Source organism: Caenorhabditis elegans, chromosome X, assembly GCF_000002985.6.
Source record: "Caenorhabditis elegans chromosome X".
Taxonomy (NCBI): Eukaryota; Metazoa; Nematoda; class Chromadorea; order Rhabditida; family Rhabditidae; genus Caenorhabditis; species Caenorhabditis elegans.
In genome coordinates this window covers 910342-932467 of record NC_003284.9, presented here as the reverse complement: position 1 = coordinate 932467, position 22126 = coordinate 910342, and the positions used below count along the sequence as shown (strand labels likewise).

Genomic DNA, 22126 nt, shown 5'->3' with positions numbered 1-22126 from the left:
TATAACTTTTTTTCAAAATTTAATTGACAACTTAATTTACAAAATTAGCACACCATACTAACAATTATATAATGTGAAGAAAAAGAGTTCGAAAATTTACTGAAAAGTTTTTTCATCTACTAAAAATAATTTTCTACTCTACTTGAGTTTTTTTGATCAACACCGTATCCTCTTAAATTGTACTAATAATTCAGAAAATGCACCAAATTTAATAAAAATCTGAAACTTTTCATTTAAATATATTCACAAAGCAGATAAAAATAAATAAATAAATTATGACCAATTTAAAATTTGTTCACGGCGTCACTGAGCTATTCGATCGTTCATGATGCTTCAACGAGCTACCAACTTCCTTCAACTGCGTGATTGTTTTCTTGAACCATCTGAAATTTTTAAATTTTATTTGCAAATACACAAACTCTTCTAACACTCACTTCTTCCCATCACTTTCACTTTGAGCCATCAACTGATGCGTCAAATCTTGATTGCGGCACTCGGCTTCCACCAATGATAGTTTCGTTTGTGCCAGATCGATTTCGAGATTTCTGAAAAAAAGTTTAGCAATTAGCGAATTAGTATACTAAAAATGATATCACAAACTTGATATGATCTTCTCGTTCCTCCAATTTCGTGAGCAAATCTGGTCCGGTTGGTGTGGAAGCCGAATGCACTGGACTCCGATTCTTCTCCCATTCACAAACTGCTGGCCAGCATTTGTCGCAGTCGGAGATTCTTGCCTGGAACATGAATTTTTTTCTCTACACTTTTGGCAATTTTACAGTTCATAATTTGGTGTGATATTGATATTAGAAAAATATTGAGTTATTTGAAATCTGATCATGTATAAGTTGGCAAGGGAACATTTATTAAAGAACGCACATAATCATGGGCAACTTGATATTGCTGAAAGTTTGAATTGGCGCGCAAATTCTGGTGGTTCTAAAACTTTTACGTCGACAAGTAGTTTGAGTATAAGCGTGGTGCCAGAGTGTCTCATTTCGGTTTGTTATGCGTAGATCTACAAAAAATGCGAGAGTTGAAACGCAGAGAACGTGCTGAAGTCACATTTTTCTGGGCGAGAAAATTCCCGCATTTTTTTTAGGTCAAACCGTAAGGGGACAGCCTGACAACACGTGGCGTAGAACTCAAATAATGTCAGATCGCTCTCAAAGAAACCGATATTATTCCAGTTTGGTCTATGTGGACTTTTCCAACTAACAAAAAAACTCACAATAATCGCCTTCTTCTGCACCTCAAAGTGTTCCCTCTCATTCTCGGCTCGTTTACTCCTCTCCGAAAACAGCTTCTTATACTCCGCCAGCAGTTTCTCGGCTCTCGAGCCATTCTCTTCCAACCTCAGCACATCCCGTCTGTACATTTCCTTGATTTGCTCGTATTCTCTCATCAAATTCTTATTCTCCTCCAAGATGTCCATATTTTGTCGTGTGAGCCGTTCAATCGCGTTTGCAGACGTTTCAATTTGATCTTCAGCTACGTCCAATTTTCGTCGAAGTTCGATTTTACTGGTCACCAGCTCATGTGCCAGGTCGTCGTTTTCCCGCTCGAGGCGTAAAGTGTTCGCTTGGTGACGGCCAATTTCTTTCTGAAAATCAAAAATTGCGTTTTGCGTTCAGAAGTGTTTCTCTAGGCCAAAAGAGGAAATTTCTTGCTAAAAAATTGACTTACCTCCATCCTCAACACAGGGTCTTCATTTTCCCGTTCCAGTTCCTTAATGCGTTTATATTCATTTTCGTAAACTTCGAGTTTGCTATGATTCAAACGGAATTTCACGGCTTTATGAATCAGGCACTTGGTCGACGCCTCGGTACGGTATTTGCGGGGAAGGGACACACGGAAGTATCTGAAAATAGTTTTATTGATTCATTTGCAAATTGCAGGTAGTCTTACTTTAGGGTTCCCTCAAAATCTAACTGCAAAAGATCGGTCTTTGCATCATCGAGCAATGCAAGTGATATATGGAAGATCGTGTTCATTCCCTGAAGATAGATATTCTTAACTGATCCTATTCTAAAAAAATACTTACCTGACTCAAAAATAAATCCAAAATGAAAAACACCATTTGAAGTGGGAATTTTGCGGTGAAAAGCGTCAAAAACCATTGAGATGCGTACATATGTGTTTCAATGCCGATATGTTCCAAGTGATGCGAAAGATCAGGTATATAATCCTGGAAATTTCACAAAATTCTGAAGTTTTACAATGTTGCGTAATTTTTTTTTAGATAATTCAATGTGTTGGTGAGCAACCAATTAATAATCTAAATAATAATGTAAAAGTCGACCAAGAAGAGTAGTATTACATTCTCAGAAGCCTAGCAAGGGATCCAATATTTTCATCTAATAAAAAAGCCTCACAGGGTGAATTATTTTTAGTCTCTTGAAGTGTATGTATTCACGTAGTGTTAGGATGTCCCATTGAGGTTTGATCAATAAAAAATGGGGGAATTTTTCGCCCAAAAAATGAGACGTCAGCACACTCTTGACGATGCAAAATTAGCTGAGAAACCTTCGTCTAAATTCCGGCAATTTTTGTAGATCAAACCAAAATGCGACACTCTGACTCCACGTGCGTATTACCACACTCACCTTCAATAAAGCGGTAAGTTGAAAAAAGCGCAAATGCAGATTGTCAAATCCCAGCTTAAACAAATCACGCAATCCATAATTAAACATAATTTTGACAAGTGTGCAAAACGCTTGCTCTTCCGGCATGTGCAACAATAAACTGGCTGCCAGAAATGAGAGCCCTTGACAGTAGGACACCTCCTCGTCGTAGAGGGAGTAGACTTTGCTGATTTTGTACAGCGACTGTTGCCCTTTTCCTTGAGATTCTTTGAAATAGTCGTGAGCCGGGAATGTCCGATGGATGTCTCTCATAATTACTTGTTCAGAAGGACATGGTTGCGATAAGAAAATGTGGTACTTTTCCACAAGGTCAGGTTGGTCAATCGCCTGGAAATTATGATATTAAAATAACTAGTTTTAAAGTTTTTTAAAATAAAGAATGGACTCCATTTTTTATTGATAAATTTTTGATAATTAATTAAGTCAACAGAATGGGATAAATTAACAACAAAAAAAACTCATTACCAAAATTCTTACATTTGATAAAAGTTGCCAGACACGTCCACGAAGCTTATCCGGAATCCCATCCAACACAAGTTCCGATATTTTCTGCGGCCGATCACTCTGCTGATCCCAGTTCTCAATCAACTGATCCCACATCTCCAAGTGCTCCTCCTTGCACTCCTGTGAAACTTTTCCCGAGCCCGACAACAATGGTTCGTCACAATCTGAATCTTTCACGGATTTGTTGAAGATTGCCTCTGAAATCGACCGTCTCTACCTGATTCATCATCGCCTGTTGGATGCAAAAGTTGTGTGGGCATTCTGGATGGGCTCTTGCCAAGATTTTGCTTTGATCTTTTACGATCGCTATCCGATTCCAGTGAGATGAACGTAAGCTTCCGGTCGTTGGGATCCGATTGATCGCAGCTTTTCTGAAAACAAAATTCAATATGTTGGGTGTTGACATAATGAAAATATTAAACAAAGGGAAAGAAGTTGGTTGTTCAAATAAACAAATGAAGGGTGACAATTATTAAATGATCTTTGTTTTTTGGGTAATATTAATTTTGATTTTCTGATTTGAGGTTATGGATAAGAAACCTTTTCAGAAAAATAAAAATAATTTTTTCGTAATTAATAAAAATAGCAAATTTGTTTTCAAACGAGCAGGTTGTCATAACTTTGATATAAATTTTGAAATTTGATATAACTTTTGAATTTGCATATTTCGACAAATCCATAGAACTAGAGCTAGGAAAAAGTTTTTTCAAACAAAAAGTATAAGAAATTTGTTTATGTTGAAAAATATGAGTGAAATTCATATAGTCTTTTCTATTTGCCATGATAGTTCAACTAAAGTTTTTTGGCACCTGAGTATGACTCGCTTTTTGAGTTAAATTTTTAAGTTAACAGAAACTAAAATTTGTTGTTTTTTTGTGTTCTTAGGTTTAAAAAATAATCAATTAATAATGTTGGACTAAAGCGAAACAAAAAATGCATATCACGTTCAACTGAAACGGACGACATTTTAAACTGTGTGGCGGTAATACACAAGTATCGTTTTTTTTTTTAATCTAACAACATTTAAAAAACCCCAACTTCAAAAGTGCAAAATTTCAATTTTTTCAAATAGAAACAAAGTTGATATATAATTATTACATGGTTAAAATGTTTTTTGTAAAAGTTTTCTGAAACTTATTGGAAACCTTCAAAAACATAATTACTACATTGTGGTGAAAAAACTACAATTTTACACGTACTCAGAGTGATGAGGAAAAGTTCAAATTAGTCGGTGTTTGATTTGTTACGTTTTATAATACCTTTGATCAAGAGATTGAACTTTACGCCGCAGATAATCAGAAGCTATACAGAAATTTTTTTAGGATTTACACAAAACTACGACTCTACACAAAATAGTTCATAAAGAGCAAAAAGATTCTCACAAACAGTTTGAGAGCAAAAGCCAACGGACTGGTGAGGGGGCTATTGAAAAAATAGAAAGAGGTGGGAGAGAGAGAGGCCCCCGATATTTTCTTTTCCCGTCTGATTCTCTGTTATGTTGGAACGTTTCTCGTGACTTGTTCGATTCACTTTTCTTTTCAATCATAGAGTCGGACGAGATGATCATTATCACTGGTCAGATGTTGACTTAAATTGAAAGTAGTTATGACAAACTGTTAGGAGCAATTCTAAAAAAGAAGTGGGCGTTCAGAAGACTTTTATAAAGAAAAATGGCAATTCTTAAGGTTTTCAATCTAAAGAAACAGCTCGAAATGTCTTAAAGTTTTGTAAAAATCCAGATTTGTCTGTTCGATATATCAAACAACATTCTCGAAATGTATTTGAAAACGTTTGAAAAAAGAAATATTATATATACTAAAATTGGCACATTTTTTATCAATCTACAATCTTTCTCGGAGTAATCAAAAAAATTTAAATTTACTTGGAAATCACGATATAGAACAGAATCCCATGTGTCTGGCAAACTTTTCATTTATCGCCAAAAACAAAAAGTGCATTTAGCGGAAAACCCAGTATTCCACCAAAAATTTCTTCAAAAACCCGAATTCCGTGTATTCTAGTAATAAAAAAATTCCACATTTTCTATCGGAAAACAATGATTAAAACCTGACTGAAGGTGTTGGGAGAAAGTATACACCTTCCAACTGCCACGCAAAGTCAATTGGCACTGACTTGAGCAGCATGTTTCCATGTGTTTCAAGAAGCTTTTCAGTACGAATTCTCACCTCCAAAACTAGTGTAAATTCCTCAGAAACCACCGTTTGTGGTGTTTTATAGAATCGTTCGTGTTCATGAAAAACACGTGACATTGCTTCCATCGAGAATCGAATTGGTTCACTGATTTCCGAGACAATAACATCAATCGCCACTGTCATGAACACTCGTGTGTCTAAAAGTGTAATGATTTGGAAGTGGTACTTGCTGCTTTTCATTTTTTTTTGTTTCTAATATAGTTATATTGTTTTTTCTAAGATATTTTAGCTTTTCTAAGAGTTAAATTGTTTTGTATTTCAAACTTAAATGAAAATCCTTCCGTTACTGCCTAACTATATTTTGTAAAATCGATTTACAAGTCTGTGAAAACCAACAAATTCGTATGACTTCATGTAAAAATAGATATCAATAGAGTATGTAAGTGTAGCCTATGTTTGTGTAACACAATCGACAAGAGAACAAGATTGTTTTATGAGAAATCAATAAACGAAGAGAAAACTCCCACCTCTCGGCGTCTCCGTGTTTAACACTTCGAACATGTGCACACGCGGATCCCAATTGGCTTCGATCACGAATACGGCTGAGTCAGTGCCTGCAATTTGACTATTTCAGTAATTAATTATTTGACTTTATCAGTAATGTTTTTAAAAAAATTTTCAATGATAACATTTAGGTTTCTTTATTTGAATCTGTTTGAGCATTTTTTGGTCAGTGCAAGTTGCATTTTTGGTCAGTGCTTTAAAAACTTGTCAGTGCATCATATTTTTTGATCATTTAACACATTCTAAATTTAACTAGAAACATTGTACTGCAATTCGATTTCTTTTTTAAAATTCCCACCTGTTGCATTTCTATCCATTTCTAGCAATTGTAAATCTGAGTGTCTCAAGTTCCTCCCTGCTGCCAATAACATTCCGAAACATTTTTTAATGTTAAGAAGAAATCCGTCAATCTAAGATATATATTTTTTCATTTTCTAAAGTAAAAGTTAACTGTTTTCTTTCTAGCTACCTGTCTCAACTGAACAACAATCTTCTTCTCTCGATCTCGTCGCACTTTGAACACCCCATTATGTTGAGGACACAGTTTCCAGCTGGGCTTCTCAACAGTTCCATCGTTCTCTTTGACCTCCAAAATACTTTCAAATTGAAATTCTAACCGGTTCGATTCAGATGACACATTTTTGTTGGAGAATGCGTAGGAGAATGAGTAAAGGGCTTTGGCCGCCTGCAATATTTATTGATTTAGAAATGAAACTAAAATTAAAATTTTGAATACCGTTTCAGCTTTACTTGTCCGAAAAACATGACACTGATGTAGAATATCTGATGAGTTATGCTCTCCTCTGTAAACAATTTGAATAAATTGTATTCTAAATTTTACACATTATAACGAAAAACTCACACACTAATCTTATGAGTAAATGAAATTCCAAAGCAATTATTTTGTGAAGTGGAGCTTTCTCCACGAATGCAAAATCGAATATTGACAAGTGAAAACGAAGAAAGCACTTTCCCTTGTGCATCAATCAATCTGTAAAAAATATACAATATTTTTCTATCATTTTTTTATCAGCCTACTTCACTGTGCCAGAAATATTATGCGGAACAACTAGGGTGACGTTAATTGTTTGTGCTCCTTTCTGCTCATCGAGCACCTGAATATAATGTGTTTATTATTTTTCTTGCGAGTTTCATCAAAAGTTACCTTCATCAGTGCTTTCATCTCATTGTCATTATCATTATTGACCAGCTGTGAGCAACCGAGATATTGAACCTGTAATTTGTAAGTTTTTTGGATTCAAAATTCGTGTTGTTATATTTTTGCCCAAAATGTTCATTTAACTTTTTAAAAGTTAGATTTGATATAATTATCATTTCTAAAGTTATGTAAGTTTACTGAAAACTAACTGCAATGACAAAAGTTTAATTGCACTGACCAAAATTATAATTGCACTGACCAGAATTTTAATGTCACTGACGAAACTGTATTCACTTTATTGAAACGAATTTATGTTATTATATGTCAGTTTTGATAATTTTTTGAAACGTCAATTCCATTTCTTAAAAATTTAATTGAAAGACTTACATTTGTAAATTGTGTAACTTCTGTGAAATCTTTAAAATCCTCCATTTACTGACTATTATGCTCCGTTGAAATTTGTACTTTTAACAAAAAATCTAAAATGAAAATAGTTTTTAAATCGATTTTGGCTTGCGCCTAAAACAAATAACAAGGTCATTTAGAATAAAGTGGAGAGAAAATCGATATCAGCGTTCAAACTTTAGATAATGAATTTCTCAAAAACTTGAATATTTTGTTTTTAAAAAACGTTGAAAAAAAAAGAGTAAAAATACAGTTCAGTGGGAAACAAAAATAAAAAAAGAAAAGAGGAAGAACAACAAACAATGACTGTGTTTGATGTTTTTCTCTGCTACCTCTCCCCTCTCTCGCGCAATTTTTTGTGTATACCCTTATGCGTCCCCCAGTCCAGCGGAGCGAGTTTGCCCACACCTTCACTGTTGTTTCTTACGCGTGACAGATATCAGTTATTCTTATTGTTTTTTAACTTTTTTCGTGCAATTTCTCACAGAAAAATTGATTTGTTGTCACCTATCTATTGAAAATTCAGAAATGAAATCCGAAAGCGATGTGGAATACACTATCAAGCAACCCGATCTGACAGATGTGCCGACGCAAAGTGCGAAAAATTTGGCGGATGGAACGATTATTGTTGGGGAGAATGATACAAGCGACAAAGAAATTGAAATTGAGAAGGAAGATACGGTGAGGTTTTTTTTGTTGGAAAAAATCATTTTCGATAGTTTTGATGAAATATTATTTCACTTTCCAACTGGCCCAGTCACTTTTAATAGCTTTTAATCTTAACCTAAGAAATGTTTTCTAAGTTAGTAAAGCTTGCAACTATCGACCTTTTTCGTATCTGATTTCACTCAAAATTGTTCAAAAACCAGACTTTTTCGCAAAAAAAAGCGCTACTTTTAAGAAGTTTTCAGAAAAATTAAAAAGTGAAACTAAGTAATCCTAATTAAAAATGCCTTTTCAGTTTGAATTTTATTCTGTTTTTTTCTTTTTGAAAACAAATCAATTTTAAAAATACTTGGCCAGTGTACAATGTTCAAAAAATAGAAGATGCCAAAAGTCGACGTGCAAAAATTCAACGCGAATCAACTTTTCTATGAAAAACATTTCAGACAAAACCAACACATGATAGGCAGAGTTGGACAATGCGGCTCATCTCCTCAGAAAGTTTCAATGCTCCAATGGCGGTTGAGTACCTAAACTCTATACAAGATAAGCCTAGTCTGACGTTTCTCGGTACGAAAAAACATTAAAAATTGTCATAAAACTGACTTACACTTCAGGAAAGCGATTATTTGACTTGCCGGAGAAAGACTTGGATTTCTACCTTCCACAATTAATGTACTTATACGTGACTAAAGTTGATGCAGCGAGTGTGTCCCATGCATATATTGAAGAAAGGTGGGTGGAATATCAACTTTGATTCAAGATCTTTTCTTTACTTCTAGAAATAAAAAGGACGCTCAGTTCACCGTCTTGTGCATTTGGCTCCTGAATTGTTTCACCAAAAATGTTCCAAACAAATATGAAAATCATGCACTCATGCTGAAGAGCCTACTGAGTAGGAGTAACGTCCCAGGAACCTCTCAATCAGCAGATAATATGATCACTTTGTCGTTAGACCGGCTTGAAGAAACCAATTGGACAGTTGGTGAGTTGAAACAAAAAGATTATTTGGAATTTCTAACAGTTGTATAACAACATACAGTAATTCCTCTATAAATCTTGCAAGCTTTAGTAAGATGGTATGTACTATTTAATAGTCTTGCTCTAATAAGGTTATTCAAATTATGATGCAAAATGTATTTAAATACATTTATGACGACATAACTGCATTAAGATACATGTTTTTCTATGTATTTTATTACAGTTGTAACGTCTTTTTTTAAAAGATTTTTTTAGATTTCCGACGCTATTTGAATAACCCTATAACTTGTATTTTGTAGAATATAATTGATGACATCGATTTTTTTTTGAGAAAAACAGCTAGTGCTTACATACCGCTTGTAGAATAATTTTCATACATTGATTCTTATACATCGATTACATTTTAAAACTATGAGACGCTTGATCCCCCTTACTGACTAAGCAAAAAATAGTTTTGCATGCAAGACAAATTCAGGAATTATGGTTTTTGTTGTGTGCTTCAACTCCATCATTTTTCAGGCTCAAGTTACGGTAAAAGCGCTGGAGCACTTGCACGGGCTGCGATCCAGAAAGAGTCCACATTAACAGCGGAGCATGATTCATATGAAAAATCTCGTTGTGGTCCCATCAGCACGGTAGGTTTAAAAAATGATCAAATTTCACCGGTATGCTACTATTTTTTAGAAACTTCTCACCAACCAACAGAACTTTATCGGTCGCCTTGTCTATATTGGAGTGAAGCTCACAGAGCATCATTTGCTAAGTTCTAAACAGGAAAAAACGATCGCGCTTCAATCAGAGCTTAGCATGCTGAATTCAATGCTGCCCAACTCGGTGTGGATTCCATTTGATTTTGAGAACACAATGTTCAATATTTGTGTTAATGAGAGTGCTGTGTTGAATAGTAAAGATAAGGTGAGTGGTTTAAATTTTGATTTCGGAAAGTTTAGTCCAAATAATTTTTTGCTAAACGTTTCTTATTATCACCAACCAGTCTTTCACAATTTTTGATTTTCAGGTACCTTACGTGTTCTTTGCGGAAGTGATTCGTTCGTCTCCAAACTACAACTCCAACATCAAGACACTATCATCAGTCGAGCCAAGAATCAAAAAATCACAAAGTGAGAGTGTTCTTCTGAAAAATAAAGTGAGTTATCCACCAATTTTGTATTTGAACTGTCATTCTGAATTCAGAGCTACCACGACTCGACGGATCCATCGATTGCAGTGTTTGCCGAGTCTTGGGCGGAGAAGAAGGCTCGAATTCGAGGTTCGAGTCGTTATGAGAATCATCAGAAATGGGATTTGATTCCTGTAATTGTGAAGACCGGAGACGATCTTTCTCAGGAAGCGTTTGCACAGCAACTTTTGTTTACTTTTAAGGTTAGTGTAAGACTTGGGATATAATGCACGTAAGACTGTTGAGCCGGTACCTTTATTTAGAAATTGAAACTTTATTTTCTTTTTTTTTTCAGGATCTCTGGCACGAAGAGGGTGTTCCACTATACCTTCGCCCCTATAAAATAGTATGTATTGGCTCTGACGCAGGGCTCATTGAGCCGGTCTTAGATACTCTGTCTCTTCACCAAATCAAACGTCATCTGACTAACGTATTTCGTATGAATGGAAATGTAACGACACCATCGCTGAAACATCACTTTGAAAATGTATTTGGACCTGTGAATAGTGAAACTTATGTGAAGTACGTTGAAAAATATTTTGATTCACATTTTTTCTTCAATTTTACCTTTTTTCAGTGCTCAGAAAAACTTCATTCAAAGCACAGCGGCCTATAGCCTTGTCAGTTATTATCTGCAATTGAAAGACCGCCACAATGGAAACATTTTATTGGATATGGACGGTCACTTGATCCATATTGATTATGGTTTTTTGCTTTCCTCGTCTCCTAGAAATTTGGGTTTTGAAACAGCGCCATTTAAATTGACAACTGAAATTAGTAAGTTTTGCCTGAATTTTTAGTATTTCAAATACTAATTTCAAATTAACTCCAGTTGATGTGATGGGTGGGATCGACAGCGACATGTTTCTGTATTTCAAAAGTTTGCTACTCCGTGGATTAATGGCAGCGAGAAAACACCACCGACGGATTGTATCGCTCGCTGAAATTATGTCTGCAGGTGAGGTTTTTCACATGCCAATTCTCATTCTCGGCATGCTATTAGTACCGCTCGCCCGAGATGAAGAAAAAAGCGAGACTACGTTACTAATAATTGGATGAAACCTGACTAAGCAGTAGAACGAATGCTGAATTCGTAATGAAATTGGTAGAGGGAAATGGCAGGGTTTTGTGCCACAAAAAATAGGTAGAATTTGTTTGTTAATTTTCAATAGAACAGGGGCCAAAAACAAGTGAGCTCTAGTTTTCAAAATTTGAAATATGCTTAACTGATCTTGTCATTGTAAAATGTAGCAAGTTTTATGAAGTAATAATGATATGTGCGTCGTAAATTTGGTCAGTGCATCTAATTTTTTTGGTCAGTGCATATAATTTTTTGGTCAGTGCATCATAGCTTTGGTCAGTGCATCATATTTTCGGTCAGTGCATCATATTTTTGGTCAGTGCATCATAGCTTTGGTCAGTGTTAAGTAATTTCAGTCATTTCATATTGTGTTTAATTGTTTTGGCCTGAACAATGATAGTTAAACAGAACGTGGTAATTGTCGTCAGTGCGTAATTTATTGGCCAGTGCGTAGTAAAAACAGTAGTGCTGTGTGAAGTAAAGATTCGGTTTTAACTAGTCCAAAATAAAAGTTTAATCTTTATCACTGTGCCGCAGAAAAATTGTTCAGTGGTTTAAGCTTGTGAAAAACCAAAATATTAGCGAAACTCCGTAAAGAGGGGGTTTTTCAGTTGTTTGATAATTAACTAAAAAAGTTTCAGGATCAAAAATGCAATGCTTCCGTGCTGGCGCAGAGACTGTTCGAGCTCTAGAAGCTAGATTCCATGTAAGCAGCACTGACGAGCAGCTCCAACAACTCGTCGACACGCTTGTAGAAGGTTCTCGGGATAGTTACACAACACGGTTTTACGACTCGTTTCAATATTACACAAATGGAATCCATTGAGTCCGGTTAGGTATTTACTAGTCTTTCAAATTGGTTAAGAATCTCATATCGCTTATTCTTGTTATTGTGATGAAAATTGAATGCACATGAATGAATTGTTGTCAATTAAAAAAAAATCACTTTTTCATATTCTAAAGTACCAGTTTATCAACTTGCTGGCAAGGCACACAGAGAGTAACAATCGAAATTCATAATTCTATCCATCAAACTATATGATCTAAATTTACACATGCATCTAAATTTTGGTATCGACTTCTTTGTCAGCATCAAAAATAGAATCCACAACTTCTACAATAAACTCGGGATATGTCTTCTGCAGAAAGTGACCTTCTTCTTTGAAGTTTGCTGTGACAAATTGTTTTCCAGTTGTAAAGCTTTTCCTGGCTTCTTTAATAGCTTTTTCCGCGTCTTGTTTGTTGGAAATTACATAATGATCTTCTTCAGAAAAGTACATCGCAACTTCTTCCGATTGATGCTCATCAATTAAAAAATCCTTAGATCCGTAACCATAGAACGCGCGAATTCCAGGTTTTGCACGTAGATCGTCAATTGAAAGTTTTTGCTCGTCAAAGGCAAAAGTTTGCATAGGCAGAATTGCAGCGGCTGCTACTTTTCCATGAGAAACACGCAAACCGATGAGATTGTTGTAGACTAAAATATTATATTAATCTTTGGAGGGAAGGGGGTGGGGATCTTACAATAATGCAAAATTGGATGAAGGATTGAGTTGATGGTTTTGTTGTGACGTTTGATCAAAGATATAATGAAGTTTATAGTGCCCATTCTGTAAAACTTGTTAATTTCTTTAAATTTTTGAACAGCTAGTTTAGCTAGTTTTCCAAGTTTTGAATTTGCTCATTCGTGGGATGTGGCCACTAATACAAATTACAAATGATTTGTAAAAATTTCAGCTTTGGTTTTCCAAAAATATCTGTTTTAATTAAACCGAAATGTAACCTTTACTGTATTTTCACATTGATATAAACATCGTTTTAAAAGTATTTGCTAAGGAATCAAAGTAGATGAACTGAAGCTGATGCCACAGCAAGCAGTTTTTTCAGTAGGTAGACTAAGGAAAAAATCGGGTACATACCTTTTACTGATTCCTTTATGCGGAGCGAACCCTGGCGAGTTGATCATCACTGCCCCAACCAGTGGCCAGTTCTCATCATTCTGAACATAAGGTTTTATGAAGAAACTTTTCAGACAACTCACCGATAACATACTTGTAAGTTGCAGTGCATTTTCTCCGCCTCTCGAGTGTCCCATTATAATAAGTCGGTTTACATTTTTCAACTCCAGTGTTTCCATTAAACTTTTCATGTACGAATTTCGATCTTGATTTGTATAACTATTGTGCAAGCCACCCGTTACAAATTCCGACCCGGGATAGTTGGTGCAAATTAAGCGAATTTTCTTCTGCTCAAAAAACGATTTCATGTACTTAAAATCGTTATGTGTACCAGGTGATCCTGATAGTGTCACTACGGTTCCTTTTGTGTTTGATGAAGGTGTGACATCCTGAAGCAATAATTTAAAGGTTAATTTTTTGAAAAAAAAAACAAAAAAACTTACTACATATTTTGACTCGACAGTTGTGGTTTCCTCCAGGTTTACTCCAGTCTTGTAGGTAACATTTACAGTTTTGATAAGGTCATTCAAGTCAAAATATTTTGTTTTCCTGTCGGAAAACCCTCTGGTCAGGTCTAGATTCTGAAAGTAAAATTTTTAATTTATCCCAACTTCTGCTACATTTTTAATTTAACAAGAAATTCACTATGTATTTCAACTACTTTATAAAAAATGTTGTTTCACTAATTTTCCAACTTTGGAACTGAATATGTCTACTTACCTTAACTTACCTTTATTATTGGACGAACGTTTGATAAAATATGACGTGAAGAAAACATCTGAAATACTTTAAATAAACACTTTGATGATACTTCTAAAGCAAAAAAGGAATCTGAAGCACCTGTAAGCATAGGATCAAGAATAATGAAAAAAAAATAGCAGAAACGTTTAATAAATTATTTATATAACTTAAATGACAAAGTTCAAAAATAAATAGGTATGTAAAATAAAGCTTTGAGATCGCTCAAGATATAATCGAAAAGTTGATGATGCAAAGAAATGGCAAAAACAGAGAATTAATATAATAAACACTTTTGAGAGACTTGTGTAACAAATGGGGTGATGATCCAGCGGGTACAAAAGTAAAAAATGAGTCCGGAGAAAATGGAAATTGGCAGAGCCGGGAGTGCTCGTTTGAAGACGGCGAGCAGGACAAGAGTGAAGCAGAGACCGATAAGAATGGCCACATAACAAGCGATAGTCGTGTTCCAGTCAAAGTACGATGAAGCCTTGCCGAGGAGAACAGAGTAGAAAATGAAGTCGCCCAGACCAAGTTTCACACCTCCTGCAATCATTTTTTTGTTGCAAAACATATCAAAATATGAAGAGATGAAAAATTATTGTTAAAAAAAATATGAACAGAGGGTTATTGAAGAAATCCTTTTTTTCGTGACTAGCGCAAGTGGCAAGCTTGCAAGTTTATTTGAGATCTTTCTTGAATCTATTAACTGAAAAGTTTTGAACTTTAAATGAACAAAATATATTCAGCTGAGTGGGCGGCATTGCTCTTCAAAAGTTGAGAAAAATTGAAACAGTGAAAAAAAAACGAATGAAAATTGCAGGGGGTATTTCGATACCGAACGTAGACGGCAATATTTTCGTTTTGTGCTGTCAAGAAAAAACATTTGAGTTAGAAGTGAGAAAGTTCGAGTAAAATTTGCGAAAATACATCCCCTTTTGCCCTTTTTCAGCACGTTTTTCACTCACTCTCTTCCTCTTCGTGCCTGTGAAAATTGGCGTCTTGTACAGTTGGTCTCTCAGCAGCTAGCTCCCGTTCCACCCTTACTCCAGAGTTTTGTGTCGTTGAAGCTGTAGTATTCGATTCGATTTGCACTTTTTGAGGAATTCGTTTCACTTTTGGCCGTTTTGGCGTTTCAGATGAACAACTCGCCTCTCCAGGAAAAGCTGTAGAAGCTGAAATTAGTTTTGGAATAAAAATTCGAAAATTTTAGGTGATACTCACTATTTGAGTCTGACGACGTCGGTTCACGGGGGTCTGTCGTGTTTTCAACTGCAGTAACAAGAACGTAGGGATAGATGACTCCAGCTGAAAATGTTTTAGAATTTGAAACGTCATGAATATTAATTCCATAAATTAGGAAACTTACACGAATAAATCAGCGCCGGGAAAATTGGCTCGTTTCTCTCCTGTGCAGTTTCCACCAAATATCTCAATGGTCCTTTTGGTGTGAGCACGGCAACCAGATCCCAAACCGAGATAACAAACAGCACAAACCACACAGTCCATTCTGGTAGGTACTTGATAAAGACCAGAGCCATTAGTGCAGACATTGTAATAAGGTAGAACTGTTGCAGACGCAATGGACCTTTCCAATGTATACACATCATTCCGAGAACTCCATAGTTACCCAGTCCAAACAAAACCAATAGTGCGCTGGGAGACACATCGAAACTTTTCAGAACTTCTCTGCAACATTGATATTTTTATGAGAATAGTAATATATCAACTTACTGCACATAGATTGTAGTGAATAGGAAAAGAAGAAGAAAACTGCTGACAATAAGCCATCCATGAATAAGCTTATAAAACTTGTATTTATAGAAAACAATCAGCAGAACTGTCATCAGAACGACCACGCACAACATGACGAGAGCATTTCCAAGTGACATCAATCCCTTCTCAACGATACTGTCTGTTTCCCGGACAAAAGGAGTGTATAGTCTGAAAATAATTCAAAGTTTGTGTTGATTGATTTTTCCATTTACAGTTTATTTCGAAATTTCCAGAGTAAATCTTCAACTTTTTTCCAAAGAAATATTGATAGAAAATTGAGTAAAATTAAAACCACGAAAATAGTTAAAGCTCAGACTTGCAAATGCACTGACCATAATACCAATGCACTGACCAAAAATTATTTTGCACTGACCAAAAATTATTTTGCACTGACAAAGAGTGCGATTGCACAGATGCAAATTGATAAAACAAATCAAATATTTTTAATCAATCAATTCTTTAGAAAACTTACAAATGCCTTCCATTGTTTTGACTATAAAACGTAATCGTGTTCATCGTAAAAACAACCAGAGCCATGCATAGTGACACCGGCACAAATAGATGAATAACGTGAGATGCTCCGTATTTCAGCTCCGCTTCTTCCACAACATTTTCGTCTTCTTGGCTATTCCGATTTGTTATCAGATTTGTACCGTAAACGGTCTGAAACAATGCATTGTAGCAATTTTAACAATTTAGTTCTTGAGAAAAATAAAATGTCTAAATAACTTACATGTGTTTCCGCATCTGCACCTCCGCCCTCCTGTTGTCTCCTTGTGGAAGGCATCTGAAACGTTCAAATAACTTAATTTAATATTTAAAAATGTCACAAAAAAGGTGAAAGAGCTAATTAATAGAATCGATAAAGTGTGTCAACCCTGAGCAGGGTGAAAAGGAGGAAGAGGAAACCTAGTCCGCGGCCAAGAAGGAGGGTATAGAGAGTAGAGGTAGTAGAGAAATAGGAGGTATCCCTTTTCAACGAGTCGGGCCGTCATCATTTGTTTACGTGCATTAATGAAGAATAAAACTGTTGAGTGCAGATTGCCAGTATGGAACATGGGGCGAGATGTGCGCACTGACTGAAAAATAAAGTCACTGACCAACTATTAAATGCACTGAGCTAGTGATCCTGTATAACGACAATAACGTTTTTGCTATAGCCTCCTTGAAAATGTTATCATATTGAGGTCATTGTTATTCAAATTATTGTGTCTTTTTATTGCAATGGTCGGCAATTTTCATAAATGTCACATCAGAATTAAGTTTTTGTAATGGAAAACTAGTAACTCAGACATGAAAACATACATAATTTTAAAAAACCATCATAAAATGTTTTCAGTAATATCTTTAGCTCTATCTAAAAAATTGTCAAAGATCAGAGGGGTGCTATGAAAGTTGGACGTTTATTTTTAAGATTTCCTCAGTCTTTCACATATTTTTGTGAAAACCTGGGATAGGGAGTTTTTGGCATTGGAAACTAAATATAATATGACCTCTTTTAGTTTAATAGACGATGAGCTTAATGCACAGCCATTTTTAAAAAATATGGATATGGAGAATATTGAAGTAAGTTCTGAAAATGTATGGGAGCTTTTGTAAACTTCCGGCTGTTTTCGGAAGTTTCAGCAAATTTCTGACATTTTTAGGACGTTCTAGAAAATTGTGAAATGTTATGGAAGGTTTGAAAAATGTATGGAATGTTTTTGAATGACACTGACACAGCTGTAAATCTTAATACAACTTTCATCCAAAACTCTAATTAGATTATTCTTTTAAAACGCATTACCAGATGCACAATTATTGTCAAATATTTTATTAAAGAGCTAATGAAAGCTTCGTGTGATGTTTGTACACTTTATCGTGTCAGGTAAACAGAAATCAAATGAAAATGTAAATTGAATTTAAACCGTGGAATGTGTTCTGAAATAAAAGGAAAATGGGAATGTGAAAAGAAAAAATTTGGTTTCGATTTTGATTATGTCCGAGGAGCCAATGATTTGTGCATCGTTGAGCATTGTGAACTTCTATACATCTTGGTCCAATTGAGCCACGTTTCGGTTCAATTTCTAAAAAACTTTAGTTATTATAACTGGAAATTTCAGAATAAGACAACATTAAAATTTTGATAATGTTAAACTTTCAAAAGCTGCTTTCGGAAACAAAAATAATATTGAATGGGAAAAAAAGTGACAGGGGTGATATAAATAAATTATTAAATAGATAATTGTTGAGTTGGTTAGAAAATGCATGTGAAAATGCAATTTTTAACTTCAAGTTTTTTAGGAGACTTTCACTTGAATTTGCATGTTTGCATTAATCTTTCCAACTTGGGAAGTCTTAAAATAAAATAACAAAAATTTGTACAAACATGCAGGATTTAAATACAAACATTTGTTTTAATAAAAAGTGATCATTCTAGTCACGATAAAAAAAAATCAAGTGATTGGTTGGACTGGTTGAAGGGCTACCGAAAAAAGTGAAATAAGTACGTTCGCTTCTGTCAAACTAACGTAATTTGATTTTCAAAATCCGAAAAGATCTTTCTTCATACATTAAGCAACATGTTGGTCGATCGTTTTTGGTGAGCCGCGTTGATGGTTCCGCGTTTTTGACGGGCTTTTGTGCAGCAAGTGTTCCCTAAAGCATTGCGCCGGATCACACAGTAGTCGAGCAGTAGCACAGCAATTATTAATACAGCACAAATGACAAATGACCATATCGCCCACATGGGAACCTGGAAAATTACAAAGCTATTTTGATCGATTTTTTGATTTTTCTGATTTTCTCTTCGACGACGCTCTTGTTTCGCATGCAATACTAATAAGAAAAAAATGTAACATATTCGATTTTTTTCTTTTCCATTTTAATTGAAGCAAGCTGGCGACTGTTTGTGGATTAAGAAATGTTAATTATTTTTTAGTATACAAATTATATGTATGTATGTATAGCAAGGTGCACACAATTTATTTCAAGAAAAATTGAAGACGGAATCTAGTAGTTCGATTTTTTTCAAATAAATATGACAAAATTGTGCCTATCAGGGCGGACCTAAGAGGCCATTGTTGTTTATCAGTTCCACTTTTCGAATTGTGGATATACACTCAAAATGATATACTAAATTGAAAAATTCTAAAATACACTACTACTGCCTTTTTAAAAGCCACCTAGTGAGTATCTTCCAAGGTCTAGAAACGGAAATTGTTTTTGTAATTCACCCTTAATCAATTTTCAAAATTTAACCTACCCCAGCTAATCCATTTTGTACAGTATTCAGACTGTACTCGTGTGAATACGAGTCCGACTCGCTGTACTGTCCACTTTGATAACTTTCCATATTTCGGTCAGCTCACAACCATCCTGCCGCGTAACCTATAACAAATAGTCGTGTTAAAAAAAAAACAGAAATTGTGAGCAGGAAATAAAACGTGAAGTACTAAAAATGGGAGTAGTGTCTCCTGAGTCAAGAGTCACAGGAAATGAGAAAGAAATAGAGAAAACTTTATTACGCTCAAATGGTTTTTCGGTGGTTAGGTTGTATTTTTGAAATGAAGAAAAAACGCACAATTCTTCTTATAAATTTCACTAGCTTACTAGAATAATTGAGCTCCAGCCGGGCGATAGAGAAAACAATCTAAAATTCTTTCAGCAAAAACCAAGCGCTCTTTGGGTTTAGTTTTTCGGTTAATTTCTTTACCGAATAATATTATTACTATTTTTAAAATAAATTCGGAAGGGGAGCAGCAAAAAAGACACCAAACATATGTCTGATCGCTTTTCGTGGAAAAAAAGCGTCACAATTTGATATATTTCCGCGTCTAGCATAGGCCCCGTGGGCATATACTTGAAGGCTTTAATTATACCTTGGACAAACACGCATATATTAGTTTTTTTTGCGGACTTTTCAAGAATCTTCACTGGTTCTAGAAATGGTAGTGGATTTAAGATTTAAAAGCTTGTTGTTAAATTAGCTTGTAAATTGTCGTTTTTCCCACTAGTGGTAAAAACACACTTTTTGAAAACGGAGATAAAAACCGTTGCATTGACAAAATGATTATAAGCACTGACCCGAAAATCTTTGGCACTGACAAAAAGAAGGCATATGCACTGACCAAATCATCAAATGCACTGACAAAATTAACTTTTCATTTTAACTATAGAAAAGTCACAAGTAAAACTGCAATATCTTCTATTGTTTTCGTTTTTTCGAAAATATATGTTTGAAATTAATTAAAAGTATCTCAATACACCAGTGAGACAGCATTTCTATTAGAAAATGTAAGCTACTTGCTTTTCTATGATTTTCTACAAAGCAACCAAAGATGACATGAAAAATGAAAAAATAAATCTGCCGCCGCACTTCCAATAGACGTTTTGTTTCCTGTTTCAACCGGAAGTACACAAGAAACAATAGAAATCAAATCCTAAAAAGAAAACAATTTTGCATGAAAAGAAACCAAACCAGGGTGACTTTTTGAATTTTTTTTTAAAGATGCAGCGTTATTGTTTTGTTGTGGACTTCTACAAAAGTTGAAACATGAACAAGTTTTTAAAATTAAATTTTTCAGTTGGGAATTCAATACATTACTTCAAAACTTATCTCATTAAACAATTTCACAACACTTTTAAAATCAATCTTCTTAAAAAATAGAATGCGTTAATTTTAATTCGGAAAAAATAAACACAAGGTTGCAAGAATCTGGTTATTTTACGACCAATTTGTTTTGACGTCAAGGAAAGGAGGTGCAATTTGTTTCGACTAATAGTCGTTAGGATCTCTTCAAATATTTGGCATTTTATCCGAGTTTTTTTTAGCCTGAATTTATAAATTTACCTTTAAACTTTATAGCTATAGTAGATAGAAAGTAAGCGAATCAAATTACACAATTTGCAATTATATAAGACAGTTGACTTTTCAGTCATAACTAAATACTAAATTGATTTGATGGCATAATGAATCCGGGAATTTTGTTAAAACTTGAGGCAAGATTTATATGTTTTACTTATAGTTTTTCTCTGCTCTGACAAATATATTTCGAAAACTAGGAGAAGTTGTGTATAGGTATTTTTTAGTTTTTAACTACGGTTTTTAAATTTATTGTGAGTTTCGAAAAAAAAAACTGTTTTTGTATTAATACTATCGGTTAAGACGGTATGAGCCGTTTACAAAAAACTCTGGCAATAATCAAAAGTAGTTACAGCACCCTGAGGTTCTCTTATTCTTAGGAAAGCTCAAACCTACTGCGCATAAATTCTCATCGTATAACTGCAGCGCGTACAAATCCGAAAAACTTTGACAAGTCCTCTTTGAAAGTAACTTTTAGGGATAATGCCTAAATCGGGACCAAAAGTAATGTCAAAGCCGGATATCTACCGGGTTTCGCGGTGCGCAATGTTTACCTGGACGTGACAGAGCGCCGCGCTAACTACGACATAAGCATAACACGGAACCCTGTAGATGTAGACGTTTGATATCATTCGAGCATCCCGATTTTAACATTATTCCAGAATATAACGTTGGGTGTGACGAAAATTTTTATTTGGAGTGTACCTGGCTGAATAGTGCAAAAAATTTACAACTGGTCACGCAAGGTACAATGTTTTGTATTATGTAGCTGCATAGAAATACGAAAATCAACCCTACAATTTGCAAACAAACCTAACAAGTATAAGTTATCTTTATCGAAATAAAGGGGATAGTCCTCGTTTTTCAAAAATTACTTTTTTTAAAAACTTTCTGTTAAGAACATTTGACAAGTGATTTATATATCCCACTTTTTAAATCAAATAGAGCAGATCTAGACTTTGCAGAAATCTACCGAAAACACATATTGCGATAGTTAACTGAAAAATGAAATGCTAGAATGGAACATGTAGGTTACCTACAGTACCCCAACCAAGTGAAGTCGCTAGCCAAACCTTGGAAAAACCTAGACAAGCTTCAATGAATAAATGTCAAAACGAATGGTTGTGCTTGGGCTGCCACCCACTAGATATAGAAATTAGAATAAAAAAGACGGCGTGCTCGGGGCCGTATATCTAGATTACATATGCGAGTTAGAGAAGGATTTGAATCATGTGATACTTCTTCTTCTTCTTCTTTTTCCTCATCTTCGTTCTCTGGGCAAGAAGGCAGTGAGCAGACATATACAGAAAATGCAGGTTTTCTTCAAGCTCTCTTGCCGCCTCCGGTTTTCTCCCCTCTCGACGGCACAACACTCCTTCACGCAGCTCCATGTCGTCTTTCGTTTTCTCGCATCTCGTTTACTTTCAATTAATGTGTCTTGCAATGCTTATATGGAATGCGAATGAATGTTTTTCT

The 22126-nt window shown here is 34.9% G+C and overlaps 5 protein-coding genes and 1 non-coding gene across 9 annotated transcripts; 2 read left to right on the top strand and 4 right to left on the bottom strand.

The window, feature by feature from the left end:
• Window positions 1-206: 206 nt before the first annotated feature.
• tbc-11 (Rab GTPase-activating protein tbc-11) lies at window positions 207-7510 on the bottom strand (the record flags this gene model as incomplete). Of its 4 annotated transcripts, none has more annotated exons than NM_075778.5 (19): window positions 207-383; window positions 435-545; window positions 601-737; window positions 1232-1603; window positions 1687-1861; window positions 1909-1997; window positions 2045-2188; window positions 2607-2972; window positions 3123-3313; window positions 3367-3520; window positions 5336-5499; window positions 5830-5916; window positions 6165-6276; window positions 6336-6551; window positions 6603-6669; window positions 6729-6857; window positions 6905-6981; window positions 7032-7100; window positions 7413-7510. In NM_075778.5, the coding sequence occupies 19 exons, from the start codon at window positions 7455-7457 to the stop codon at window positions 296-298; spliced, it is 2793 nt and encodes a 930-aa protein (NP_508179.2). The 4 variants fall into 4 exon arrangements, with proteins under 4 accessions (NP_508179.2, NP_001360743.1, NP_001367822.1 ...); NM_001373217.4 differs by having other exon boundaries at window positions 211-383; window positions 3123-3319; window positions 7413-7503; NM_075777.7 differs by having other exon boundaries at window positions 296-383; window positions 3111-3313; window positions 7413-7457.
• A 446-nt stretch (window positions 7511-7956) lies between these two features.
• On the top strand, window positions 7957-12271 carry pifk-1B (Phosphatidylinositol 4-kinase beta). The gene is made up of 12 exons (NM_075776.8): window positions 7957-8111; window positions 8540-8663; window positions 8711-8828; window positions 8876-9078; window positions 9594-9709; window positions 9759-9989; window positions 10093-10221; window positions 10269-10457; window positions 10550-10776; window positions 10832-11031; window positions 11087-11212; window positions 11977-12271. Exons 1-12 carry the CDS (start codon window positions 7959-7961, stop codon window positions 12159-12161), a joined length of 2001 nt encoding a protein of 666 aa, NP_508177.2. The 5' UTR covers window positions 7957-7958; the 3' UTR covers window positions 12162-12271.
• Window positions 12272-12290: 19 nt separating this feature from the next.
• On the bottom strand, window positions 12291-14071 carry F35H12.5 (uncharacterized protein; the record flags this gene model as incomplete). The annotated part of the gene is made up of 6 exons (NM_001029460.4): window positions 12291-12812; window positions 12860-12945; window positions 13255-13334; window positions 13377-13682; window positions 13737-13874; window positions 14024-14071. 6 exons carry the CDS (start codon window positions 14069-14071, stop codon window positions 12397-12399), a joined length of 1074 nt encoding a protein of 357 aa, NP_001024631.1. The 3' UTR covers window positions 12291-12396.
• A 106-nt stretch (window positions 14072-14177) lies between these two features.
• sel-12 (Presenilin sel-12) lies at window positions 14178-16601 on the bottom strand. The gene is made up of 7 exons (NM_075774.7): window positions 16541-16601; window positions 16280-16470; window positions 15766-15975; window positions 15401-15720; window positions 15256-15339; window positions 15000-15206; window positions 14178-14577 (listed from the first exon to the last, which is right to left on the bottom strand). The coding sequence occupies exons 1-7, from the start codon at window positions 16592-16594 to the stop codon at window positions 14309-14311; spliced, it is 1335 nt and encodes a 444-aa protein (NP_508175.1). The 5' UTR covers window positions 16595-16601; the 3' UTR covers window positions 14178-14308.
• A 1003-nt stretch (window positions 16602-17604) lies between these two features.
• F35H12.6 (Movement protein) lies at window positions 17605-19178 on the bottom strand. Its single transcript, NM_001383524.1, has 3 exons — window positions 19052-19178; window positions 18318-18541; window positions 17605-17873 (listed from the first exon to the last, which is right to left on the bottom strand). The coding sequence occupies exons 1-2, from the start codon at window positions 19139-19141 to the stop codon at window positions 18353-18355; spliced, it is 279 nt and encodes a 92-aa protein (NP_001370708.1). The 5' UTR covers window positions 19142-19178; the 3' UTR covers window positions 17605-17873; window positions 18318-18352.
• A 2801-nt stretch (window positions 19179-21979) lies between these two features.
• Window positions 21980-22126, top strand: ZC13.11. Its single transcript, NR_070369.1, has one exon. It is a non-coding gene; the product is annotated as an Unclassified non-coding RNA ZC13.11 (non-coding RNA).